General features: G+C 40.2%; 1 protein-coding gene and 1 pseudogene across 1 annotated transcript in view; both read right to left on the bottom strand.

The window, feature by feature from the left end:
• Positions 1-23,444, bottom strand: part of LOC111155391 (aspartyl/asparaginyl beta-hydroxylase-like) — a 157,816-nt gene that overhangs the window by 26,145 nt on the left and 108,227 nt on the right. Inside the window, exon 19 of the mRNA XM_022515542.1 lies at positions 19,459-19,596. Within this exon, the coding sequence (XP_022371250.1) occupies positions 19,459-19,596 (138 nt within the window). The remainder of the gene's footprint in view (positions 1-19,458; positions 19,597-23,444) is intronic.
• Positions 10,450-10,766, bottom strand: LOC111155381 (annotated as a pseudogene).

The raw sequence follows: 23,444 nt of genomic DNA, 5'->3' as shown, positions 1-23,444 counted from the left end.
TAACTAATACTGCAGGTCTTATAATAAAAGCAGTACAGTCTCTCACTCAATTCTTCTCCCATCCTGAGTCCAACCCCAGCTGATTGCTTTAAACATCTCTTCTGCATTTACCTGCTTCTATCTAAATACTATGTTTTGGGGTACCTGGGTGGCTCAGATGATTAAGCGTCTGCCTTCAGCTCAGGTCATGATCTCCAGGTCCTGGGATTGAGCTCCACATCAGGCTCCCAGCTCAGTGGGGAGCCTGCTTCTCCTTCTCCCTCTGCTTCTCCCCTCTGCTGTGCTCTCTCTGTTTCTCTCTCTCTCTCTCTCACAAGTGAATAAATAACATCTTTAAAAAAATAAATACTATGTTTATACACCACTATTTCTTGATTTATCCCATTCTAGACATTATCACTCATCTTTCTCTTAGAGAAGGTAACACGTTGACAATCTGTTGTCTTCTTTTCTCTCTTCTCAATCTTGCTACAGTTAAATTCACAAATCTTTCATCTATCTGATCAAATTCACATTCGGGTTTTATATGACAATGAGTTATCATTCACACTCGAGTCGTCCTGTGATGAGGACCCTTCATGCTACATATCTGCCCCCTTTTCTTTGGCTTCATTTTCTAACACACTTACCACTGTTTGTTCTTTACAGCACTGGAACGGTGATACAAAATCTCTTGATACTATTCTACCCCTTACCAAAAACATCAGATAAGCCACTATTTTCTTTCTCTCTTTTTTCGGAAGATAATCCTGCAGTAGCCAACTGCCTTGCTTTGATCTGGACTGATGGCAGTCTGGGCGTGCTGGGCAAGCCTCATCAGAGAACTGCCCTTGACTTCTGCCCTATAGTGGTCTTCCTAATTACTGCATTCTAGTTGCTCCCAAGAAAGGACACAGCACAGGTAACACTAAATTTCTGAAAACAGTTGAAGCTATACTTAGAGCTGATTGAAGGCTTGCCTGTTTACAGAATTCTAGGTAGGAAATACTTTCTCCTGAGAATTTTGAAAACAATTCCACACTGTGTTAGAACTTTTAGTGCTGCTGTTGGGAGATCCTCTTTTGGGGGGTGGTGTCCCTCAGAAAACTTTATAGAAGTCAGTACACTGTAGTGGGTATGGAGTTAGACTGCCACTTACTAGCTATGCGATACTGGGGGATTCACTTAACCCTGTGACTTAATGTTCCTCATTTATAAAGACGGTGAAATACTACAAGTCTTCTCAAGAGTCTCTAAGATTAAATGTGCTAAAAAAAAAAAAAAGTACTTCTGCTATGTGTAAGTACAACTGTGATGATAATAATGAGGATTTTAAAATCTTCTCCTTGTTTCTGGCTTCCTGAAATTTCCTGAAACTGTATCTTTGTCTAAGTGCTGGTCACTTATGGGTCCCTTCAATATGGAAACTCACAATTTTTCAATTGGAGACTATCCGGTCTTATGTCTTTAATAATTTCTTCTCCATTCTGTCCCTATTCTTTCTGGAACTTCCTTCATTTGTACGTTGAACACATTACACTGAACCTCTAGTTTTCCTAACTTCTCTATTTTCAATCTTTTTTGGTTTTCCCTTCTGGCCAGTTTTCTTGACTTAGCTTCTGATACTGCTATGAAACGCTTTACTTTTGCAGATGCTGTTTTGCACATTTCTGACAGAGCCCTAGTTGGGTCTCTTTTTCTTTCCACAGTATCCTTCCTGTTCTTTTCTCACAGCTACACTATCTTCTCTTCCTGCTCTGAGCATCTTACAGATATTATTTCTGTTGGCATTTGCTCCCTGGATCTTCGGTTTCCCCTGAGCTCTACTGCACTCTTCGTTTGTTTTGTTCTTTATCTTCTTTTGTGTTGAGGGGTCTCTCCCATGTTAGGCAACCCTCAGCTGGGAGTCCTACAGGACTGACACAGTGACGAGGAGTTGCATGGAAGGGGAGGGTATGTGGTTGACAGGCCTTCTTGTTGGGCATGTCATCAAGCCAGTTTTCTCACTGGGCGTCTGAAATGTTGGGTGGGGAACGGTGTCTTCTTCAAGCCCATATGGTTGCTGCGGTGGCGGGTGCCTTAAATCCCTTCCCTTTGGAAGCCCCTCTGTAATCACTTCCTTCAATTTCAGCTTTCTTGGAATGACCAAGTCAGATCCTTCCTTCTTTGCTTTTCAAAAGACAAACAAACAAAAAACACATTGGTGTTGTTTAACTGTTCTTGCTTCCCTCTTTTTTTATTTTTTATTTTTTGGCAGGTTTACATTTTTATTGTATTTAAGCGAGGTTTTTCTTTTCTACTGTCATTCTCCCCACCCCTTTTTTTGTCCTTCTGTTATCACTTAAGCGAGGTTTCATGTGGGAGGTATTAAATGTATTGCTTGGTCCTGCTTAATCCTTCTCCTCCTGTATTTTCTATACATCTCAAATAGGTCATTATTATTGATTTCCCTTCTTTTCTCATAGAGTAGAAGGACCTCCTAGTAAAACTGAGAAAACAAAATCCCACAAGCCTGCAAAATCTCGTAGTAATCCCTGGAATTCGTCTTCCAAACCTCACCAAACTCAAACTGATACCATTTCACGTGACAGAGACAGGTGGTAGAGAGAAGAAAACACTTCTCACCATCGCATTTCACATTTTCGATCAAACTCTGCTACTCCCTATATTCATTTATTGTCACCCTGATTTCTTTTCACTGGGCCCACGTGTTTCCCTTGCATCATTTGGTTGGTATGCCCCCACTTCCACGATGTGGTCAGATGATCACAAAACTGATGATGATGCTTGAAGCCTCACATAAGATCACGTTTAATTTTGTCCTAATCAATTAACATTCATCCATCTGAGCTTTGAATATTTTCACCTATGTACGAAAATTGAACTGTTCAAAAAAAATGTTTTGGCTAAGGCAGTAAGTAAAGATCGCAAATTGCTACTTAAGGGGAGTTTCTTCACTAATCGTATTAGTTTGTGGAGGTTACCATAACATATAAATACACAGACTGGGTGAGTTAGAAGATTCAAATCTATGTTCTCACAGTTCTGGAGGCTGGAAGTCCAAGATCAAGCTGGTGGCAAGTTTGGTGTCTTTTGAACTCTCTCCCTGGCTTGCAGATTTCTAGCTATGTCCTCACGTGGTCTTTCCTTGGTGTGCACACGTGTGTCCAAATTTCCCTTTCTTAAAAGGACACTACTCATATTGGATTAGGGCCCGCCCCAATGGCCTCATTTTAACTTAACTACCTCTTTAAATGACCCTATCTCTAAATATAGTCACATTCTGAGGCATGGGGGAGGTTAGGGTTTCAAAATATGAATTTTGGGGGGCACAATCAACACATAACACATGTGCACATTCAAGTGAGAACTAGCTCCAGCTAAGAGGGCAAGCAGCAGATGGAAGGGGATCAGGAATAAATTCACAACAACATGGAAAATAGTAATTTATAGGAACAAAATAAAACATGGTCATGGAAAAAGGCAAGAAGAGCTACGTGGACAAAACATAATACAAGAACTCCCAGAGCTCCGATTAACATTCACTAGATTAGGTAAGCAACTGCGTATGATTAGCTGTTAAGAAAAAGGGAAGGGAGAAAACACAGATATTGGCAATTGAGAAGTCCCAGAGATGTATATGTACCTTGCAAGGTTCTAACTCTAAATTCAGAGAAGGCATGTGGTCAAAGACTATTCTAGGCAAAGTCTGTACATTAAAATTGGAGTTAGAAGGAATTGGTAACAATGGTGCCTTAGTACAATATATACCAAATTCTATATAATTGGCTGTGAACATGCTGTTATAGCTAATTATTATTTGGGAATTATATATCTTTTTTTTTTTTTTTTTTTGAGAGATCAGCTTGAAGCCTAGCCAAAACATGCCTGAACTTTACACCATGATAATGAAACATGGGTAGCATATCCTAGACAAGACAGGAGGAGGGGACTCTGCCCTAGAGGGAACAGCTGGGGTGTGGAGGGCACCCCCTCTACCCCCGAGTGGGCAGCTTAAGTTATGAATCACAGCAAATGTTGTAGTGAAGGCAATGCTCTCACAGCAAACTCTCTTTGCAATAATTTAAATAAAATCTCTGCGGGAAATAAGTAGCATTAAAAAAGCAATCTCCTGCTGAAACTAATGCATTTTAATCAGATTTCCTGTTTTTCCAGCTTGAATATAAAGATAAAAGAAAATATCTGACATTTGTTATGGCGGGAATAAACAAAGACCAACTGAATGAAAAAAACAGAATGCTACTTATTCACAGCACGCTAGAGCAAGGGAGTCAGCCACCATCACTTGTGTTTTCCTGAAGCATTGGGAAAGCTTAAAGGTGAAAAAAGGAGAGGCTTCAGGGGTACCCTGAGAGGAGGCTGTTGGCAGGTAACTGGAAGTGGGCGTCCTATGTGACTGGTTAGGAGAGCGTATCTGGCTGTCTTGGATGGGTCCTAAATTGGAGGCGGGAAAAACATTAAGGAAGCCGTCAGTTATTAATCAAGTCCTGGACATTTGGGGCCAATTGTTACAGTGGTTATTCTTTAGCTTCCTTAATTGTCACTAGAGATTGCTCTCTGGACAACCTGACTTCCTGCAAGTCTGGCTTACAGCAGGCCGGCTTCCTGGGTTATTCCCAGGCGGTTTGCTACAGGTTGTGGGTCAAGGTTCTAGGTTTATATATGGTCTGGACATTGTCCACTTGTACATTCCATCTCTCATTGTTCTTACTGAAGAAAAAACATAAGGTAAGGCACTCCGAACCGGCGCAAAAGAAGAGTCGGAGAACTGGAGTTTGCTCTTTCTAGAAAGTGGCAGAGAAAGGGTGTCTTCTACCAGGATAGAGAAAAGATAGTCTGGGTTACCAGGGGAAACATCCAGCCTGAGGGTTTCAGGAAGCAAAAGAGACTCCTATTTCTTATACCCTAGGCCAGACTGGCAGGCTTGTGGGCTAACATTCCTAGTGAGAGAAAGTTAAAAGGGGAGCCAAGGTACTACCTCCCTTCCCTACTCTGTCTACAGGGACCAGTGCACTGAGCTGTGTCCTGGACAAGCAAAAACCTCCAAGTCCTTAACAGCAAAGGGCTAGGAGTCTGATGGGGAGGCTTTCTGTGGATACAATCAATAAATTGCTTGATAAACAGATTATCTATACTATATATGTGCATATGTATATTTAGGACATCGACCTGTGTGGATGTGTACTAAGACATTGATCACAACCTACAGGATGAAAAATTTTGGAACAGCAAACAGAGTACCAGCCTACAGACACAGTTCGCAATTTTTCTGAAATATTAAACACTGTACTGTGAACTCCCAAAGAGAATCACAGATAAAGAAAATTTTTAGACATTTTCTTTTCATTGACCAATACTGAAAACTCACCCATTTCACTAAGAGAAAACACCTTTTTAGTTTGAATTAATTCAAAGACTATAATGTATCTTATCCTTGGCATCAGATATATACATCTTATACATCTTATAATTGGCATCAGATGCCATCCTAGAACCTTGGCCGAGCATTGACTCTTGGTGAGGTCCCCCAGGAAAACACACAGGGGAACATCCATGATGGTGGGTTTTCGTCGTGTTTGGTTTGGTTTCATTTTTGTGCCTCATTAAAATCTTGCAGGAGAGGTGAAACTGGGGTAATTATTTTGAATTTAGAGATAAAGAAACTGAGGCTCAGAGGGTGAAATGACCTTCCCTAGGGGTCAGAGCTAAGAACAAAACTTTTCCAACTGGAGAGCCTCCTTTCAAGTTCACTTTAAGTTGTGCCACCATCCAATTTTCTGAATTCTCTGGGCTCCTACTGCCATTCCGTTGTGATTTTTTTTGTGTAAGTGTCACTGGAGTCCCAAAAGTTTAAAGTTTGATTTAGAAAAACAGGATTAAACTATTACGGTCATCTTAAGCAACTGCTTTTAGCACTTCTTTGTAGTACTTTCATAAAAATTGCTAATCTTCTTAATTTATAGCTTAATTCCATGGAAAATCTGCCATTTCTGCTTCTTTCTTAATCCATTTCATTTCAAAAGCAGTTCAGTGGAAATATTCAAATATTTAATCGTATAGACAGAAATGTTGAAAAGACAGAAATGTGGAACCACTGACATACTCCTGAGTAACTCTTATTTTTGGTGAAGCTGACATTATTCATACACAATGGATTTCTTAATTAAAAGCCACGGTCTGCAGGAAAATGATGGAGGGAGTATAACTTTAATCAATCATTCTTATGCACGGTGTCATGCCGTCAGAAAAACAGCACCGGGCAGTCCTACGGCTAATGCAAGTATAATGTGAGGAAGCAGAAACTTACCTGTGATGCAGCACCAGAGCAGCCGCTCGGAACAACTCAGAAAAAAAACTCTGAAAAACTTGCAAGTTTTCCTTTTGCAAAGAGGTATCAGGAAACACACACACAAAAGGTATACTTTAAACTAGTTTTCAGGGGTGCGTGGGGGCTTAGTCACTTAAGCATCTGACTCTAGATTTGGGCTCAGGTCGTGGTCTCTGTCCTGGGATTGAGCCACGGGTTGGGCTTCTGGCTTAGCACGGAGTCTCGCTTATCCCTATTCCTCTGCTACTTCCGCCATTCGTGCGTGTTCACACTTCCTCTCTCCCAAATAAAATCTTAAAAAAAAAAGACTATAGTTTTCTGTTGCTATTCACTGCTGTTGTTTCAGGGATATTACAGTAATTTCTATGCATGCATTTTTACATCTAAATTAGGCATGGAGTAATGTAGATCAAAAGCTAACCTCAAAAAGGGAAGAGCAAAACTATTCTATTTATAACCTAGCAAAGACTTTAATCCATTTGTTTCGATTTCTATGTTAAATATCCCCAAAGCACCAAGGCTTTGATATTTGTGATTTGGGCAGCAACCTACTCACTTTCAATGAAAATATGCCTAAAAGAGAAAACTCTACTGGGATATTTTTTTCTAATTTTTTTTCCATTCAGTTGCCATAGCCTCTTTCCATCTCCAGTGTGGAGTTGAAAAACTGCAAACACCGCAATGAGAGGGAAACAATGACCATTCAACAAAAGGGGAAAAACACTGATGATGCATTTTACTGAACAGTATCCCATTGCCTCCAAGAAAACTGCTCTACTTCTCACTGGAACATACGGTGGGAATAATTTAAATGGAAATGTGCTATCTGTGGTGTTTGTCATGTAAGGGCCAGAATAATCCTAGAAGGATTTTGTCCAAAGATGTAGCTACCTGATCTAGAAGGTTTCCACTTTAAGATGTTAATGCCCAATCCATGATCTGTAATATTCAAAACTGTAATTTGAAAATGGAAAGAAACTTGATGTACAAGGGTTTGTCCACTAAATGGACATCAGCCCTGGGTTTCCTTACACAGCAGTCTCTGTCATGGTCAGTATTGGCAAATGATCCCCTTGAAATAACTTCTTTATCTGAAAGCCATGACCAGACACAATATTAACATTTCTACAAATAAAGATAGTTAGCAAGTGATGCACTGGATTTCAGACATAAGAGGTCCCACACTCTGAGACTCCATGCAGCTGGGGACCCAGTGATCAATGTCCAAGCCCTGCTTTTCTTCTTAAAAAAGGAGAACTTAAAACAGGCAGGGCTGAAATCAAGAAGTCTAGGGAAATAGAACTGAAATGAAGACATGATAGGCAAAAAGGAGAAGGACATGAGACCAAGAGCAGACATCAGTCACTTTGAGGTAGAATGGGCTACGGTGAGGGTATGGACTTTGAGGACAATGATTTTCATTCAAATCCCAGCCCCGCCATCATTAAATATGGGACCATGGGTAAATTTCATTTCTCCACTCCTTACTCTACTCATATATAAGTGAGCACAAGCGTACCTATTTTGCAGAATGTTATAAAGATTAGAAGTATTATGTACAAAAATGCTCAATGCATTGACTGTAAATAGGAGGCATTCCATACATGATAGCTGTTACATTATTTCAGTAATACATAATATTTCAAAATTGGCTTTCTAAGTTGTTTTTTATTTAAAACAAATTTTAAAATATTTTATTTATTTATTTGACAGACAGACACAGTGAGAGAGGGAACACAAGCAGGGGAAGTGGGAGAGGGAGAAGCAGGCTTCCTGTCGAGGAGGGAGCCCGATATGGGGCTTGATCCCAGGACCCTGGGATAGTGACCTGAGCCGAAGGCAAACGCTTAACGACTGAGCCACCCAGGTGCCCCATTGAAGTTGCCTTTAGAAACTAGAAATATTTTCCTATGAAAACAAGGTAATTAATTAAATTAACTAATAATAATTAATACTTATTGAGCACTTCCCATTTACTCATTAAGTTTGAACAACCAGGAAACAAATACCATTTCCATAGGTACTTTGCAGGTAATGAAAGCAAAACACATAGAAGCATTGCTCAGTGTCACACAGTGAGTAAGGAATGGCCCCAAATATCAAAATGAGGCAATGAGGCCACAGAGTCCTAACCTCTAAGCTGCTCATTAGATTGCCTCACTGGTGATTATTAAGTGTTTTTCATCAACCCCTCAGAAACCTATTTATTTATTTATTATTTATTTATTTTTAAAGATTTTATTTATTTATTTGACAGACAGAGATCACAAGTAGGCAGAGAGGCAGGCAGAGAGAGAGGAGGAAGCAGGCTCCCCGCAGAGCAGAGAGCCCGATGTGGGGCTCAATCCCAGGACCCTGAGACCATGACGTGAGCTGAAGGCAGAGGCTTTAACCCAATGAGCCACCCAGGTGCCCCAGAAACCTATTTATTTTTAACATACCTGAATTACAATATGCTACCACAATTTCCTATTTTTGTTAACAGATTTATTGAGCTATAACTCACATACCAAAATTCACTCAACTAACTTTTACCATACAGTGGTTTTTAATATACTCACAGAGTTGTGCAACCATCAACTTTGTTGTGGAACGTTTTCATCATGTCAAAAGTAACCCTTCACCATTAGCAGTCACTCCCCTCACCCCATCTCCTTGGTCCCTGGCAATCACCAATCTACTTTCTGTCTCATGTATTTGCCTAATCTGGACAGTTCATGTCAACAGAGCCCCCCCTCAAAGATATATTTATTTATTTTAGAGAGGGAGAGAGAATGTGTTTGAGTGGGGGGAGGAACACAGGGAGAGAATCTTCAAGCAGACTCCCCACTAAGCACAGAGGCCGACATAGGACTCAATCTCTCAAACCACAAGATCTGACTTGAGCCAAAACCAGGACTCAGACACTTAACTGACTGAGCCACCCAGCTGCCCTGGGCAGTTCATATAAATAGAATCATCTAATAGGTGGTCTTTTGTGCCTCGTTTCTTTCACTTAGTGTAATGTTTTTAAGGTTCATTCATGTTGTACTTCATTGCTTTTTATTGCCATTGTGACGATATATCACATTTTGTTTACTCATTCATTCATCATTTAGATGGACATTTCAGTTGCTTCCATTTTTTTGGTGTTATTAATAATATCAACATTCATGTACATATTTTTGGATGAACGTGATGCTTTTATTTCTCTTGGGTATATACCTAGGAGCGGAATTGCTGGGCCATAACTTTGGTTAGCTTTTTGAGGAACTGCCAAATCATTTTCCCAAGTGGCTATATCCCTTGACATTTCCACCAGTAATGTTTGATGGCTCCGATTTCTCTATATACTTGCTAACATTTGTTAATGTTCATCTTTTTTGTTGTAGCCATCCTAGTGGGTGTTAAGGGGGCATCCTGGGGTTTTGATTTGTATTTTCCTAATGATGAATAACATTCAGCACCTTTTCATGTGCTTCTCGGCCATTCATGGATCTTCTTTGAATATGTCTATTCAAATATTCACCCACTTTGAAACTGGGTTGTCTCTATATTGAGTTATCAGAGTTCTTGATATAGTCTGGATTAAGTCCTTTGTCAGATAATGATTTGCAAATATTACCTCTCATTCTGTGGATTTTAATTTTTTTTTTATTGATTGGGTTCTTTATTTTTTTTAAGGTTTTATTTATCTATTTAACAGAGAGACACAGTGAGAGAGGGAACACAAGCAGGGAAAGTGGGAGAGGGAGAAGCAGGCTTCCCACTGAGCAGGAAGCCTGATGTGGGGCTCAGTCCCAGGAACCTGGGATCATGACCTGAGCTGAAAGCACATGCTTAACGACTGAGCCACCCAGGCACCCAGACTGTGTTCGCTGAAACACAAAAGTTTAAGACTGATGAAATCTAATTTATCTACTTTGACTTTGTCACTGTGCTTTTGGTGTCAAATCTTAAAAAAAAAAAAGTACCTAAACTCAATGTTATGAAGACTCACTTTTTTTTTTTTTTTTAAAGTCAGTAGTTTGGGTACCATTAGTTTAATATAAAAGAGAGACATAAAAATTATTTACAGGATGAAAGATTTTACAACTTCACTGGAATGGGCAGCTTCACTTCATGCCATTTTTATAATGATTTCAGTCCACATACATTCCGAGAATGTCACTGTCTCTAAATAAGAAATAATCCTTGTCCTCTAGAATTACTTTGGTGCCTACATATTCTGGGAGGAAACTTTATCTCCAACTTTCACACTAACTGATTGAATCTCTCCACCCTTTCCTTTAGCACTTGATCCAACAGCTACTACCGTTGTTTGCAGTACCTTTCCTCGAGATTTTTCTGGAAGTATAATACCTCCTTTGGTTACAGTTTCAGCTGCACTCCTTTCAACTAAAACTCAGTCAAAGCACGGAAGAAACCTCAACGTCTACCCTGCCACGACGCTAGCCATGGCAGTTCGTACTGTGCTCAGTGGCTGCCACCACTGCAAGGAGACCCACCGTCGAACCACGGGCCACGTGAACCTGAAGACTCACTTCTGCGCTTTCTTTTGTAAGCATTACCATTTTATTTCTGACATTTAGGTCTACTTCCATTTTGAGTTCGTTTCAGTGTATAGTATGAGCTAACTTCACTTTTTCGCATATGGATATCCAGTTGTCCTAGCACACTGTGAAAAGACAATTCTCTCCTTATTGCATTGTTTTGGCACCTTTGTCAAAAAGCAACTGGTCACAAATGTAAGAGTTCATTTCTGGACTCTCAGGTCTATTTCACATGTCTACCCTCTGGCAGTTTTAGAAATCAGTATAAGAAGAAAAGACTGACAAGGGAAAAAATGACTCTCTCTGGCTCTATTCTCCTCCACGTAGATTTATGTTACCATCTAGTGTTTTCATTTCGGTCTGAACAACTGTGGTTAGTCTTTATTATAGAGCAGGTCTGTTAGTTGGAAATTCAGTTTTTATTTCTCTAGCAATGTCTTAATTTCTCCTTTATTTTTAAGATCATTTTGCTAGATGCAGAATTCTTGGTTGACAGCCCTTTTCTTTTTGTATTTAAGCATCATCCCACTGTCTTCTGGACTCCATGGTTTCTGATGAAAAGTTAGCTATTAATCAAATTGAGGATCCCTTTTCCACAATAAGTCCTCTGTGTTTTCAAGAGACTCACTTTGTTTTTGGCTTTTGACAGTTTGACTAAGAAACATGTAGGTATGTTTTTCAAGTTTATCTTACTCAAAGCTCACTGAATTTCTTGGATGTGCAGAGTAATGCTTTTCATCTAATTTGCTAGGTTTTTGGCCTTTATCTCTTCAATACCCTTTCTGGCCCCGCCCTTTCTTCCCTCTTTCTGAGGACTCTATTACGTGTATATTGTTACGTGTGTCAGTGCCCCCCACACATTGTTTTCTTCAATCTCTTTTCTTTCCGTTCCTTAGTATAAATAATTTCAATCAACCTATCTTCAAGCTTGCCGATGATTTCCTCTATCAGCTTAAATCAGCTGTGGAGCCTTTCTGGTGATTTTATACTGAAGGTGTTACACGCTCTAGATTTTCCATTTAGTTCGGCTCTATAGTTCTATTTCTTTATTATTATCCTCTACTAAGTGAGCTATCATTGTCATAATCTTTAATTCTTTAGATATGGTTTCCTTCAGTTATCTGGGTGTATTCATAATACTGATTTAAAGTCTTCATCTAGTAAGTTCAGCATCTAGGCCCCTCATGACAGTTTCTATTGACTGTATTTTCCTATTTTTTGTATATACGTATATATATGAGTATATATACGTATATATATACGTATATATATATATATATATATATATATATATATATATACTCTTCTGTTTCTTTGTGGGATAAGTAATTTTCGTTGAGACTAGACATTTTAGATAATGTGACAAATCTAAAAATCAGATCTGCTCTCCCCCAGCATTTGTTGTTGCCACTACTTGTTTGTTGAGTGACTTTCTTGGTTAGTCTGTGAACTCTCTTAACTCTATTGTCATGCATGGCCACTAAAGCCTCTTCTTGATTAGCTTAATAGTCAGCTAAGGCATGGTCCTTACTTGCTTACTACTTGCTTGAACTAGTAACTCTTCCCTCCTTAGGTTGAGAGGCTCTGTGTGAGTTTTGGAGCATGCCAGTAATGCTCAGGCAGTTTACAACTCTGCTCTAGCCTTCATTTCTTGCCTGTGCTGGGCCTCAGAGTCAGCCAAAGGCAAAGGACTGGGGGCCCCTTGGGTATTTCCTGGGCATGCAGCCCAGAGTGTACATGCATTGGAATATACAACCCCAGGAATATGTGAAAGCTTTTCAAAGCCTCTCATGGGCAACCTGCTCATCAGATTTTCTTTATTAAGCACTTCTCTTGCAGGGGGCAGGTTCTCATTTGCCCCCATATTTAAAAAACTGCCACTGGTCCTTTTGACTAACATCCTGGGACAAAGCCATACTAATGAGTGAGGTCAAATAACAACGTTTTCCTAAGAATGGGGCTTTCTCAACAGCACAAGATGGGTCAAACAATGACAGTGCTCTGGATATGAAACTTTGTAAAAGGCCCCAGACCTAATCTGCTTACACTGATGGCCATAAGGTTGTGGTCTTCAAGGTCTTCACAGCTAGTGTTGTGAGACTGTTAATTTTCAAGTCTGTTAAGAGCTAGGGAGGAAAGGATGAGAGCAAGTCAAGTTACTATCCCACAAATACTTCTGTTCTTACTGAGGCTTAGCAGATTTTCTTGAATAAATGTTCCTCAAATTGCTGCAACTCTTTGGTTAATGTACAGAGCTCTGCAAATGTTGATTTTGACAATTTTTCTCAGTGCTTTCCTCACTTTCACGCAGGGGTAGAGTTACAAAGATGTTCCCTGTTCCATCCCCAAATCCTGCCCCACCCCCAATATTTTATAACCATAATTAAATACTTGAAATTTCAACAGGAACTCTGCACACTCTAAATATCCTTCCCTATTATACAGCAAAAATTTCTAGAAAAGGATATCACTGAGGAAGAAGAAATGCTCTTGAGGAAAAAAGAATTCCTTTCAGGAAGAAGAATCCCCTTGACAAAGAAGAAAAAGAGAGGACCTTTTTCTTCTCTAGGCCTTCCTCCCTAGTGCAGTAACAATACAAAAGAATTTCCCCCACATTCAGGGAGGGCCAACAAGGATGTTGTGCCAACTGCTTATATGTAAGAAAAGTAAGTGGTATGATTTTTATATCCCTGGGACTTCTGACACATCTATGAAACAACTAGAGAAAAGAAACTTCATAGAAACTTCTACAACAAACCTCATTTATGAGCACCTACCATGTATCAGATACTGTACTAGTTGTGAATATGACAAACATGGCCCACTATCTTAGAGCACATGATCTCAGGGGGCTACACAGAACTAAAGAGGTGATTAGAATACAGTATAAATGTTTAAAAAGAAAGTATAAGGTGTTTTTGGATACATGCAACTTACTTACTTAAAAGAAACTTACTCTCTTAAACTTACTCTCTTAAAAGAAATGACCACTTACTCTCTTAAAAGAAATGACCTAACTTACTCTCTTAAAAGAAATGACCACTTCTCTAACATCTGAAAGATAAATAGGAATTGGCTGTGGAGAGGATAGGAGGAAAGGCGAAAAGAAAAGAGTAAAGAGAGGCGAGACTATCACATGGATGGTCTGGCAGGAGGAGGAATTTTGCCTGAATTAAAAACAGTAAAGGGCAGTGGCAAGAAATATGGACGCAGTAATAAACCTGGAATTTTGGGTAAAGCTGAATCCTTGACCAAAGCTATGAAGTTGGAACGGAGTATTAGCCATGGGATTACATGGTGAATTAACTTTCACATTGAGTGTTAATGTCTGCTGGAGATAGAATAGAATGAGTAAAAAAATCCATTTGGGGAGCACAGCTTTGGTTTTAGCAAGAAGACTTTAACAAGAAACTTTAACAGCAGTTGAACCAGAGTGGAAAAGTTTTTTTTAGTAAATGACAAGAAAGGGAAAACAGAGAGTAGGGAACAGTGTTTGGATCTGAGTGTGTGTCCCCAGTTAGCAAGGACATTGAACACTGGAGGCCACTCTCCAAAAATCCACTGTGCCTCTTCCTCCTTCCTAAAGAACCCTGATTTAGTTCAGGTGTTTACTTCCTCTCAGGTTATCCATTGGACTTGGAGAAATCTGACCTTTCCCTGGCTCCAGGAGTTGATCTATTGGCTTAAAGATAATCTCACAGCCCACCCAGAATGGGAATGTAACTTAATTGGCTCAATCAGACTGAAGGAAAAAAGATTTTTATTCCCTGGTTGATGGAGAGGTAACACTCTCCTGCTGGAAGCCTGCTGCCCCAGCCTGTGGCTAGCTACTTAATTTCTCAGTATTACAGTATTACAACTCTTTTGTAATTGTTAGTACCCATGTGACATGGTTTGATCACCAGGACAAGGTCTCCTAAGAGGTTTCGAGGAGACCATTCAGGCCTAGTGTGGTGGCTCAACAATGTTATGAAGCTCTCAAACACTTTCTAACCCTCCATTCCAGGGGCTGCTGGCAGCCATCTTGACTTAAGTAAGTGCAAGGACAGAGCTGACCAGGGAGGAAGTACAGAGGCAAGAAAACCTTCCACCTGGGTGCACAACCCCTGAAATCTGCCCTACTGCTAGGCTAGGCTTCCTTCACAAACGTCAACCAAATTCCTTGTTGCTTAAGCCACATTCCAGTTGCATTTCTGTTACTTGAAATTGAAAGCATCCGAAAAGACACAGTAGGAAAATAAACTCACAGAAAGACCAGGAGAAGATTAGATGTTAGAAAGAGAATCAGAAGAGCTCAGTGTGATACAATCTGAGAAGGGGTGAAATTTTACAATGGAAAGAACTTCTGACAGTGCTAACTATAGGACATTTATCCAGGAAAACGTTTTTCCTGTACTAATTCTGCTTTGGACATAGAACCTCTTTAAATCGATCTGCATTCATGGTCACCACACGATGGTTTTCTGACTTATAAAATAAAGTCTAACTGACAGCAGCCTACTTTACAATTGGATTATGATGATTATAGTGTGCTTTTACAATGAAATAGAATAAGTATGGTCAAGTAAGACCTATTTAAAGTAGGTAAATTGACAGTACTTTGAAACTTTCTTTCCTCAAGTAGAAAAAAATTCTTCGGTGAAGTCTTCTTATAGATATACTTTATTCAAGATGTTCTTCAGCAAAATAAATAAATAAATAAATAAATAAAATAATCGAAAAATGTAAAACACTTAAAAGTAGAGGGAACAGTATTAACTTCCATGTATCTATCCCCCAGATTCCAAAATTGTCAATATTTTGTTACTCTTGTTCTTCCTTTCTCATCTCTCTGGGATAAGTGAATGTAGTAGCTACACTGACAGTGGTAAGAATAGGCCTCTTAGCTCTGACCCTAGGTACTGTACTTTACCCTACTTGCATGGGCAGGGTAGGTGTTGGCTATACTAGGACTGCTGCCCACAGACTAGACAGCACAGTGGTCAAACGTCATGTCCTTTCCGAAAGTGGAAACATATTGAGCATTTAAATGGAGAGAAGGAGGAATAGTAGCTGGGAGTAAGGGAATGAATGGATTTTGTAATAGTAGGAAATCCAATATTATCTCAACACCTCAAAAGAGGCTCAGGGCAAGAGATGATACTGTCCCTTAGCTTGATTATACCAGATGCATGAAAAGGTGAAGCCATATATTTCTAGGTCCACTTGTAGTTTTGGAACTGGAGGAGATCTAACAGAGGTATGCCAGCTTGAGTAGCCTTGCCCTGGGAGCTACTTTCAAATGGTAAGATGATAGACTGGACTAATTATTAGTAACTGAATGGAAGGCTAGTAACATGCCAATATCTATTAACTGTTATGATCTTATTATAAGGCATGCATGACAAAAACAAAAATGAAAACAAAAACTAGGGAGTGACCTGTGGTATAACAGGACATGTATTTGATCTTTGTCCCAGATTCCTGGCACAGAGCTCCTAAAAATCTTGGAATTTCCTGAATAACAGGAGTGTCTTTGTCATTTAAAGGCACCCTTTTTGAGCTCAACTGAGTTTGTGTTAATGAGATGACTTAGAACAGGGGCCCCTAGATAGCCTCAGGATGGGGCTGGTCACCAGAAAGACCAAATGATTGGAAGGTTAGACCTTTCAGCTCCACCCACCAGCCACTGGGAAGGGGAAACAGGTACCGCTTATTAAACTCTCCAAAAACTTGAACAAGATCTGATGAGCTTCTGTGTTGATAAAAGTATACACACACCAAGAGAAGGTAATATTCCGTTCCATAGGGACAGAAGTTCCTGCACTCAGATCCTTCTGGGTCTTATCCTGTGTACCTCTTTTTTTTTTTTTTTTTAATATTTTATTTATTTATTTGACAGACAGAGATCACAAGTAGGCAGAGAGGCAGGCAGAGAGAGAGGGGGAAGCAGGCTCCCTGCTGAGCAGAGAGCCTGATGCAGGGCTCAATCCCAGGACCTTGAGATCATGACCTGAGCCGAAGGCAGAGGCCCAACCCACTGAGCCACCCGGGCGCCCCTCCTGTGTACCTCTTTATCTGGCTGTTCATCTGTACCCTTTATAGCATCCATCACAATAACTCAGAAACACAAAAACTCAGAAAGTAAACGTTTCTGAGTTCTGTGAGCCACTCTGGCAAAGTAATCAAACCCAAGGAGGGGGTTGTGGGAACCTCCCAATGCACAGCCCATCAGAAGCACAGGGTACAACCTGAACCTGCAATGGATGTCTGAAATGGGGGCAGTCTTGTGAGACTGAGCCCTTAACCTGTGCAACCTAATGCCACCTTCAGACAGTGTTCAGAATTGAGTTAAATTTGTAGGGCACTCAGCCAGTGTCCCCTGAGAATTGGAGAACCACTTGGTGGTGTTGGAAAACACATCCTGGAGATGTAAAACCAGCAGTCTGAACATGAGAATGTGTTTTCTTATATACGAACAATGTCTATACGGCAGTTAGAACCTCAAGCTGGATCACTGAGGCCCATCTAACCTATAAGGCGGATGACATCTTCGACATTTTTATTAAAACTATGAGTTAAACTTGGTGTTTACCCTACAGATACAAATGTAGTGATCCGAAGGAGGACATGCACTTGGATGTTTATAGCAGCAATGTCCACAATAGCCAAACTATGGAAAGAACCTAGATGTCCATCAATAGACAAATGGATAAAGAAGATGTGGTAGATATACACAATGGAATACTATGCAGCCATCAAAAGAAATGAAATCTTGCCATTTTCAATGACGTAGATGGAACTAGAGGGCATCATGCTTAGTGAAATAAGTCAATCAGAGAAAGACAATTATCCTATGATCTCTCTGATATGAGGAATTTGAGAGGCAGGGTGGGGGGTTGTGGGGGGTTGGGAAGGAAAAAATGAAACAAGATGGGATTGTGAGGGAGTCAAACCGTAAGAGACTCTTTTTTTTTTTTTTTAAGATTTTATTTATTTATTTATTTGTCAGATAGAGAGAGAGAGCGAGCACGGGCACAAGCAGGTAGAGTGGCAGGCAGAGGAAGAGAGAGAAGCAGGCTCCCTGCCTAGCAAGGAGGGATCCCAGGATCCCAGGACCCTGAGATCATGACCTGAGCCAAAAGCAGTGGCTTAACCGACTGAGCCACCCAGGCATCCCATGAAACTCTTAATCTCACAAAACAAACTGAGGGTTGCTGGAGAGGTGGGGGTGGGAGGGATAGAGTGGCTGGGGTTATGGACATTGGGGAGGGTATGTGCTATGGTGAGTGCAATGAAGTGTGTAAGCCTGACGACTCACAGACCTGTACCCCGGGGCAAATAATATATTATATGTTAATAAAAATAATTTTAAAAAACACACAAAACCCCCCCTATGAGTTAATTTACCTCCCATTTTATTAATACAACTAACAAGAAGAAAGAGCTTACCAAAGCAATCATAAACTTCTGACCAGCTACTACCAAAATTACCAAGCAGATGTTCTTACCATTTGGATTTAATTTACCAAAATAAAAGCTTCCAATTTTTCTCTTGCATTTTTGTTTGTTTGTTTTTCCATTAAGTTGTCAGAATCACTCAGTTTCTCTATCCTATAAATCTGCTACAACATGTTCTAAAAGTATTTGCCGGTTTTGTTTTTTTGTTTTTTTCCCCTATTCAGTCAGAAGTAGTCGTTCTCAAAATGTGGTCCAAGGATACCTAGTGGATTCCTAGACCCTTTTAGGGGTTCTGCAAGATCAAAACTATTTCCTCAATAATATAAAGATGTTATTTGCCCTTTTCATACTCAATATTTCATGGTGTACAATGGAATTTTCCAGATGCTACCTGACATATGACACAACCACCACGTTAATGGATGTATACGGAAAGTAGATAGAAGAATCCTCTTATCCTGTTTTAAGCCAGGCATCAAAGAGATTTGTAAAAATATAAAACGATTCTACTCTTCTTAATACATTTTTTTGTTTTGAAAATCAAGTTAATTTTTTAACTTGTAAGATTTATTTATTTATTTCAGAGAGAGAACAAGCAGGGAGAGGGGCAGAGGGAGAGAGAGAATCTCCAGCAGACTCCCTGCTGAGCACCAAAACCAACATGGGGCTCAATCTCACGACCCCCAAGATTACGGCCCAAGGTGAAACCAAGAGCCGGATGCCTAACAGACTGAGCCACCCAGGCACCTTTAAAGTTATTGTTTAAGTTATTTATATTAATATGCAATGATGTTTTTGTTATTTTTAAAGAATTCATAAATATTACTTTTAGTTTCAATTTCTGATAATTATATTGATAGATGTAGCCCCCTCCCCAACACATAGACTCCTTGGGGCACTCTATAATAATTTTTAAAGTGTAAAGGGGTCCTAAAGTCAAAATGTTTGAGAACAGCTCTTCAAGAAAAATTCCTTTCTTCACCATCTAAACTGAGCTTTTGGCTAATGGGATGAAAAGATTCTTTCTGCAATCTTTTTGCAAATGTCACTGGATGTAAAATCTATCTCCTCCCTGACATTCCTCTTTGTGGTAAGCATTCTCTGACTTTGAGTAGGAAACACACGATTCGTGAGAATCAAGTCTAAGTCAGCACTCACCTTCACTAATTCTGTGTAGCCTGTTTCTTTCGGGGTCCACCAGGGCTGGGCTTTCAGTCCATGCACATTGTAGAGAGAGCGCTGCCATACAGATGCAAAATGGCCCCTCTTGTGCCCAAGCTCATACCACTTATATGCCTGAAAGAACAGAAGGATTGAACCATGGACACAGGAAGCAGTTCTATTAATTAAAAAAATTGAGAATCACTTTGGTAACATTTAAATAAAGAGTTTGCTAGTCAGATACCCAAATTGGTTATACTGGTGAAAATACCATTACTCGATTAGGTTTCTTTCTTTTTTTTTTTTTTTTTAAAGATTTTATTTATTTATTTGACACACAGAGAGAGAGAGAGAGAGAGAGATCACAAGGAGGCAGAGAGGCAGCCAGAGAGAGGGGGGAAGCAGGCTCCCCGCTGAGCAGAGAGCCCGATGCGGGACTCGATCCCAGGACCCTGAGATCATGACCTGAGCTGAAGGCAGAGGCTCAACCCACTGAGCCACCCAGGCGCCCCTCGATTAGATTTCTGATCATGACGTAGTTTCCTTATAAATGCACGTCTGCCTTTTATTTTTCCCTCTGAGGGTTTATGCTCCTGTGACACGGCCTCAGGCTGCACTCATTTCGGTCTTCCTCCAAGTGTCCAGCACAGAGTCTAGGACTCATTTGTTAAGTGAATAAATAATCTAAGAAACCAAAATGGTTTTATCTTTTCACTTTCATTTCTCCAGTTCTACTTTTGTATTTCCTGTAAAAGGAAAGGATTATGATTTTAATAATTTCTTCCAAAATATTTGTGATTACTGAATCAGATTGTGAAAAGGAAAAGTGACTTCTTTTCACATGTACCTTCTTCCCACATCTGCATTTCAGAAGCCGGCCCCAAGGTAAGAGAGTATGAATCCTCCGTTAAATTAAATAGACAGAAAGGAAATCTCATTCTGAGCTGGCAATAAATATAGCAATAGCCCATACTAGGCTTTTTAAAGGGGGAATTTTTGTTCCTTTTCAGGTTTTTTTCCTGCCATGAGGGATAACATTTGTGGCTTTAGGCTAATTGGAACACGATACAACTTGCCTCCAAGAAGACTAGCCTTTTCAGGGACAGCTGGCTGGAGAGTATGCCGCTCCATATGTCTCCTTCCAGTGACACCCTCACCATATGCTCCCCAGGGGCTCTCCCGCAAGGTTCCTGCACCGCGCAGGCTCACTCCGTTGTTTTCGGGTTGGAAGACGCTCCAGGGCTATGCTTAACTGTATCCCTTCGTGACTCTAAGTCTGAGCTAATGAGGGCTTTCTGAAGCGTGATTACAAATACACACTTGGATCAATTAAACACAGGCATTTAATACCAGGTGGATCAAGAAGATATTCAAAAGATTATCTTCATAAAACTCTGGATATATTTTATTTTCACTGTTTTTGTTAAAGATCCATTTATTCCAGAGAGAGAGAGAGAGAAAGAGAGCGAGAACGCGCGAGCGTGTGTGTGCGCACAATGAGGGGAGGAGCAGAGGGAGAGGGAGACTGTCTCAAAGCAGTCTCCCCACTGAGCATGGAGCCTGACATAGGACTGTATCTCACAACCCCAAGATCATGACCTGAGCTAAAATGAAGAGTTGGACATCCAAATGACCCAGCCATTCAGGCACTCCCATATGTACTTTAAATATAAAAAATAAGGGCGCCCAGGGGGCTCAGTGGGTTAAAGCCTCTGCCTTTGGCACGGGTCATGATCCCAGCATCCTGGGATCAAGCCCCGCATTGGGCGCTCTGCTTGGCAGGGAGCCTGCTTCCCCCTCTCTCTCTGCCTGCCTCTCTGCCTATTTGTGATCTCTGTCCCTCAAATAAATAAATACTGTCTTTAAACAAAATAAATAAATATAAAAAATATTACCTTTTAAAAGTCTTAAAATTCTTAGGTCAGTATTTCCTTCACTAGAAAGTCAAGTGTGATAACAATACCACTTCTTCTCTTGCTTCTCTATGTCAAATAAATAAATAAAATATTAAAAAAAAAAAACAATACCACTTCTTATTTCCAGGAACACTTTTTAGTTTATTACTCACTTTTCCATGTGCAATCACATTTGCTCTCTCTAATAACCTCAAATATGTCCATTTTTACAAATGTTGAAACCGAGGCTTAAAAAGGCTAAATATCTTGAACTACAACACAGGGCTCTGGCTACTTACTCCACTCTCCTCCTATCTTTGTATCATTAAAAAAGAAAAAAACTATCAAAAGTGATATTCTTACTTATCTTTCTCAATAGTATCTCAAATCAAGATCATATCTACTAATCATTCTTATATGTTTTGCTTGAAATACATGTTAGTTGTAGCCATAAAGTTGTATCTTTACAAGCCAGAAACTTAACATGGCTAATCACTGTCTGAATTTAAAAAAAAAAAATACATTTCACTTTTGAAATTTATTTGACTTTTTAAGTTATTTCTATCCAATTCAAATTTAGGATTGTATTTCCTATACCTTTCCGGGTTAAAGTGAACAACAATAATAATTCCCACAGGTGACTTTTTGAAATGCTTATTTTTGAGTCAGCAGCAATTCACTTCATGGACCAGGCACATTGTCAGAAATGAGGGGGAAAAAATATTATAGGAAACCAAACCAGCAAAAAAAAATATTATAGGAAACCAAACAAAAAAAAGATATTATAGGAAACCAAACCAGAAACCTAAGTGCAAGTTTCCTAGCTCTAGTTCAGGAGTTAGAAGTCAGAATGTAGACCTGGACCTGATATTCACCATGCTTGATGCCTGGGCAAGTGACTTAGCCTACGGCGGCGTGTTTAAATGATCTACAAGGTCTTTCCTCACACTCAAAGTCAGTCCTCCTGGACCCTTCATTTTGTAGCCCTCTGCTATGTAACTTTTTTTTTTTTTAAAGATTTTATTTATTTATTTGACAGAGAGTGAGGTCACAAGTAGGCAGAGAGGCAGAGAGAGAGGAGGAAGCAAGCTCCCTGCTGAGCAGAGAGCCTGATGTGGGGCTCGATCCCAGGACCCTGGGACCACGACCTGAGCCGAAGGCAGAGGCTTTAACCCACTGAGCCACCCAGGTGCCCCTGCTATGTAACTTTTAAAGAAACAAAACCATGACAATGATACATCAGGAATTCTAAGAAATTATCTTCAATCATATAGAGGACCCAATAAATTCAGTCAGATTGCTTTCTTACAATACAAATTGCTACAACATCAATGATCAAGTTAGAATCCTCTAAAAATTCTTTGTTTACTATTTCCCCTTTAGACCTCTAATCAAGGATATGAACTAAACAGAAAGATCACCTGGGGATCTCTTCTTACACGTGTTTAATATTACTGTCTTCTATGCTTCAAATTACTGCTAGGTATGGTTTATACACACACACACACACACACACACACACACACACACACACACTCACACACTCACTACACAGAAATATGTCCAAAGAACGATCCCCACTCAGAAAAACCCATGTGTCAGGTGTGGCCCCAGCTGGACCCTGTCCTGCCTGGAGTGCAATGCATGGTGGGGCACATGAGACACACTTGTGGTGACAACGGCTGCCGCCAGACCGTGGAGGACTGCGAATGCCTTCCCCTGGAATACGACCTTATGTGTATTTGTGTACAAATAACATGTGTTTGGCAGTGCAGGGATTCTGAACACACAGTACTCTGGAAGAAGGCTAAAGCAAGAAACAACAGCCAGGCTCATCCAGCCATGCCTGAGGGTGGACGGTGACAAAGTGCAACACTGTGTGAGCAGGCAGGCAGGTGGGCTGGGAGCCAGAGGCTGAAGAAACCGACTTCCCTGAACCTGGCCCTGACCTCACTGGAGAGAAGGTGGCAGTATCATCGAAGGGGAGATGGAACCCAGGAAGAACCACGGTTTAGGGGAAGACAAGTGAGCTGTCCTCTCGCATGGGGACACTAAGCAGGCAGAAGACACGGGAATCTGGACTTGGAG

The sequence above is a fragment of the Enhydra lutris genome, unplaced genomic scaffold (assembly GCF_002288905.1).
Source record: "Enhydra lutris kenyoni isolate GAN:26980312 unplaced genomic scaffold, ASM228890v2 scaffoldscaffold41, whole genome shotgun sequence".
Classification (NCBI taxonomy): domain Eukaryota; kingdom Metazoa; phylum Chordata; class Mammalia; order Carnivora; family Mustelidae; genus Enhydra; species Enhydra lutris.
The sequence above is the reverse complement of the archived record's forward strand: the minus strand, read 5'-3'. Positions and strand labels throughout refer to the sequence as shown.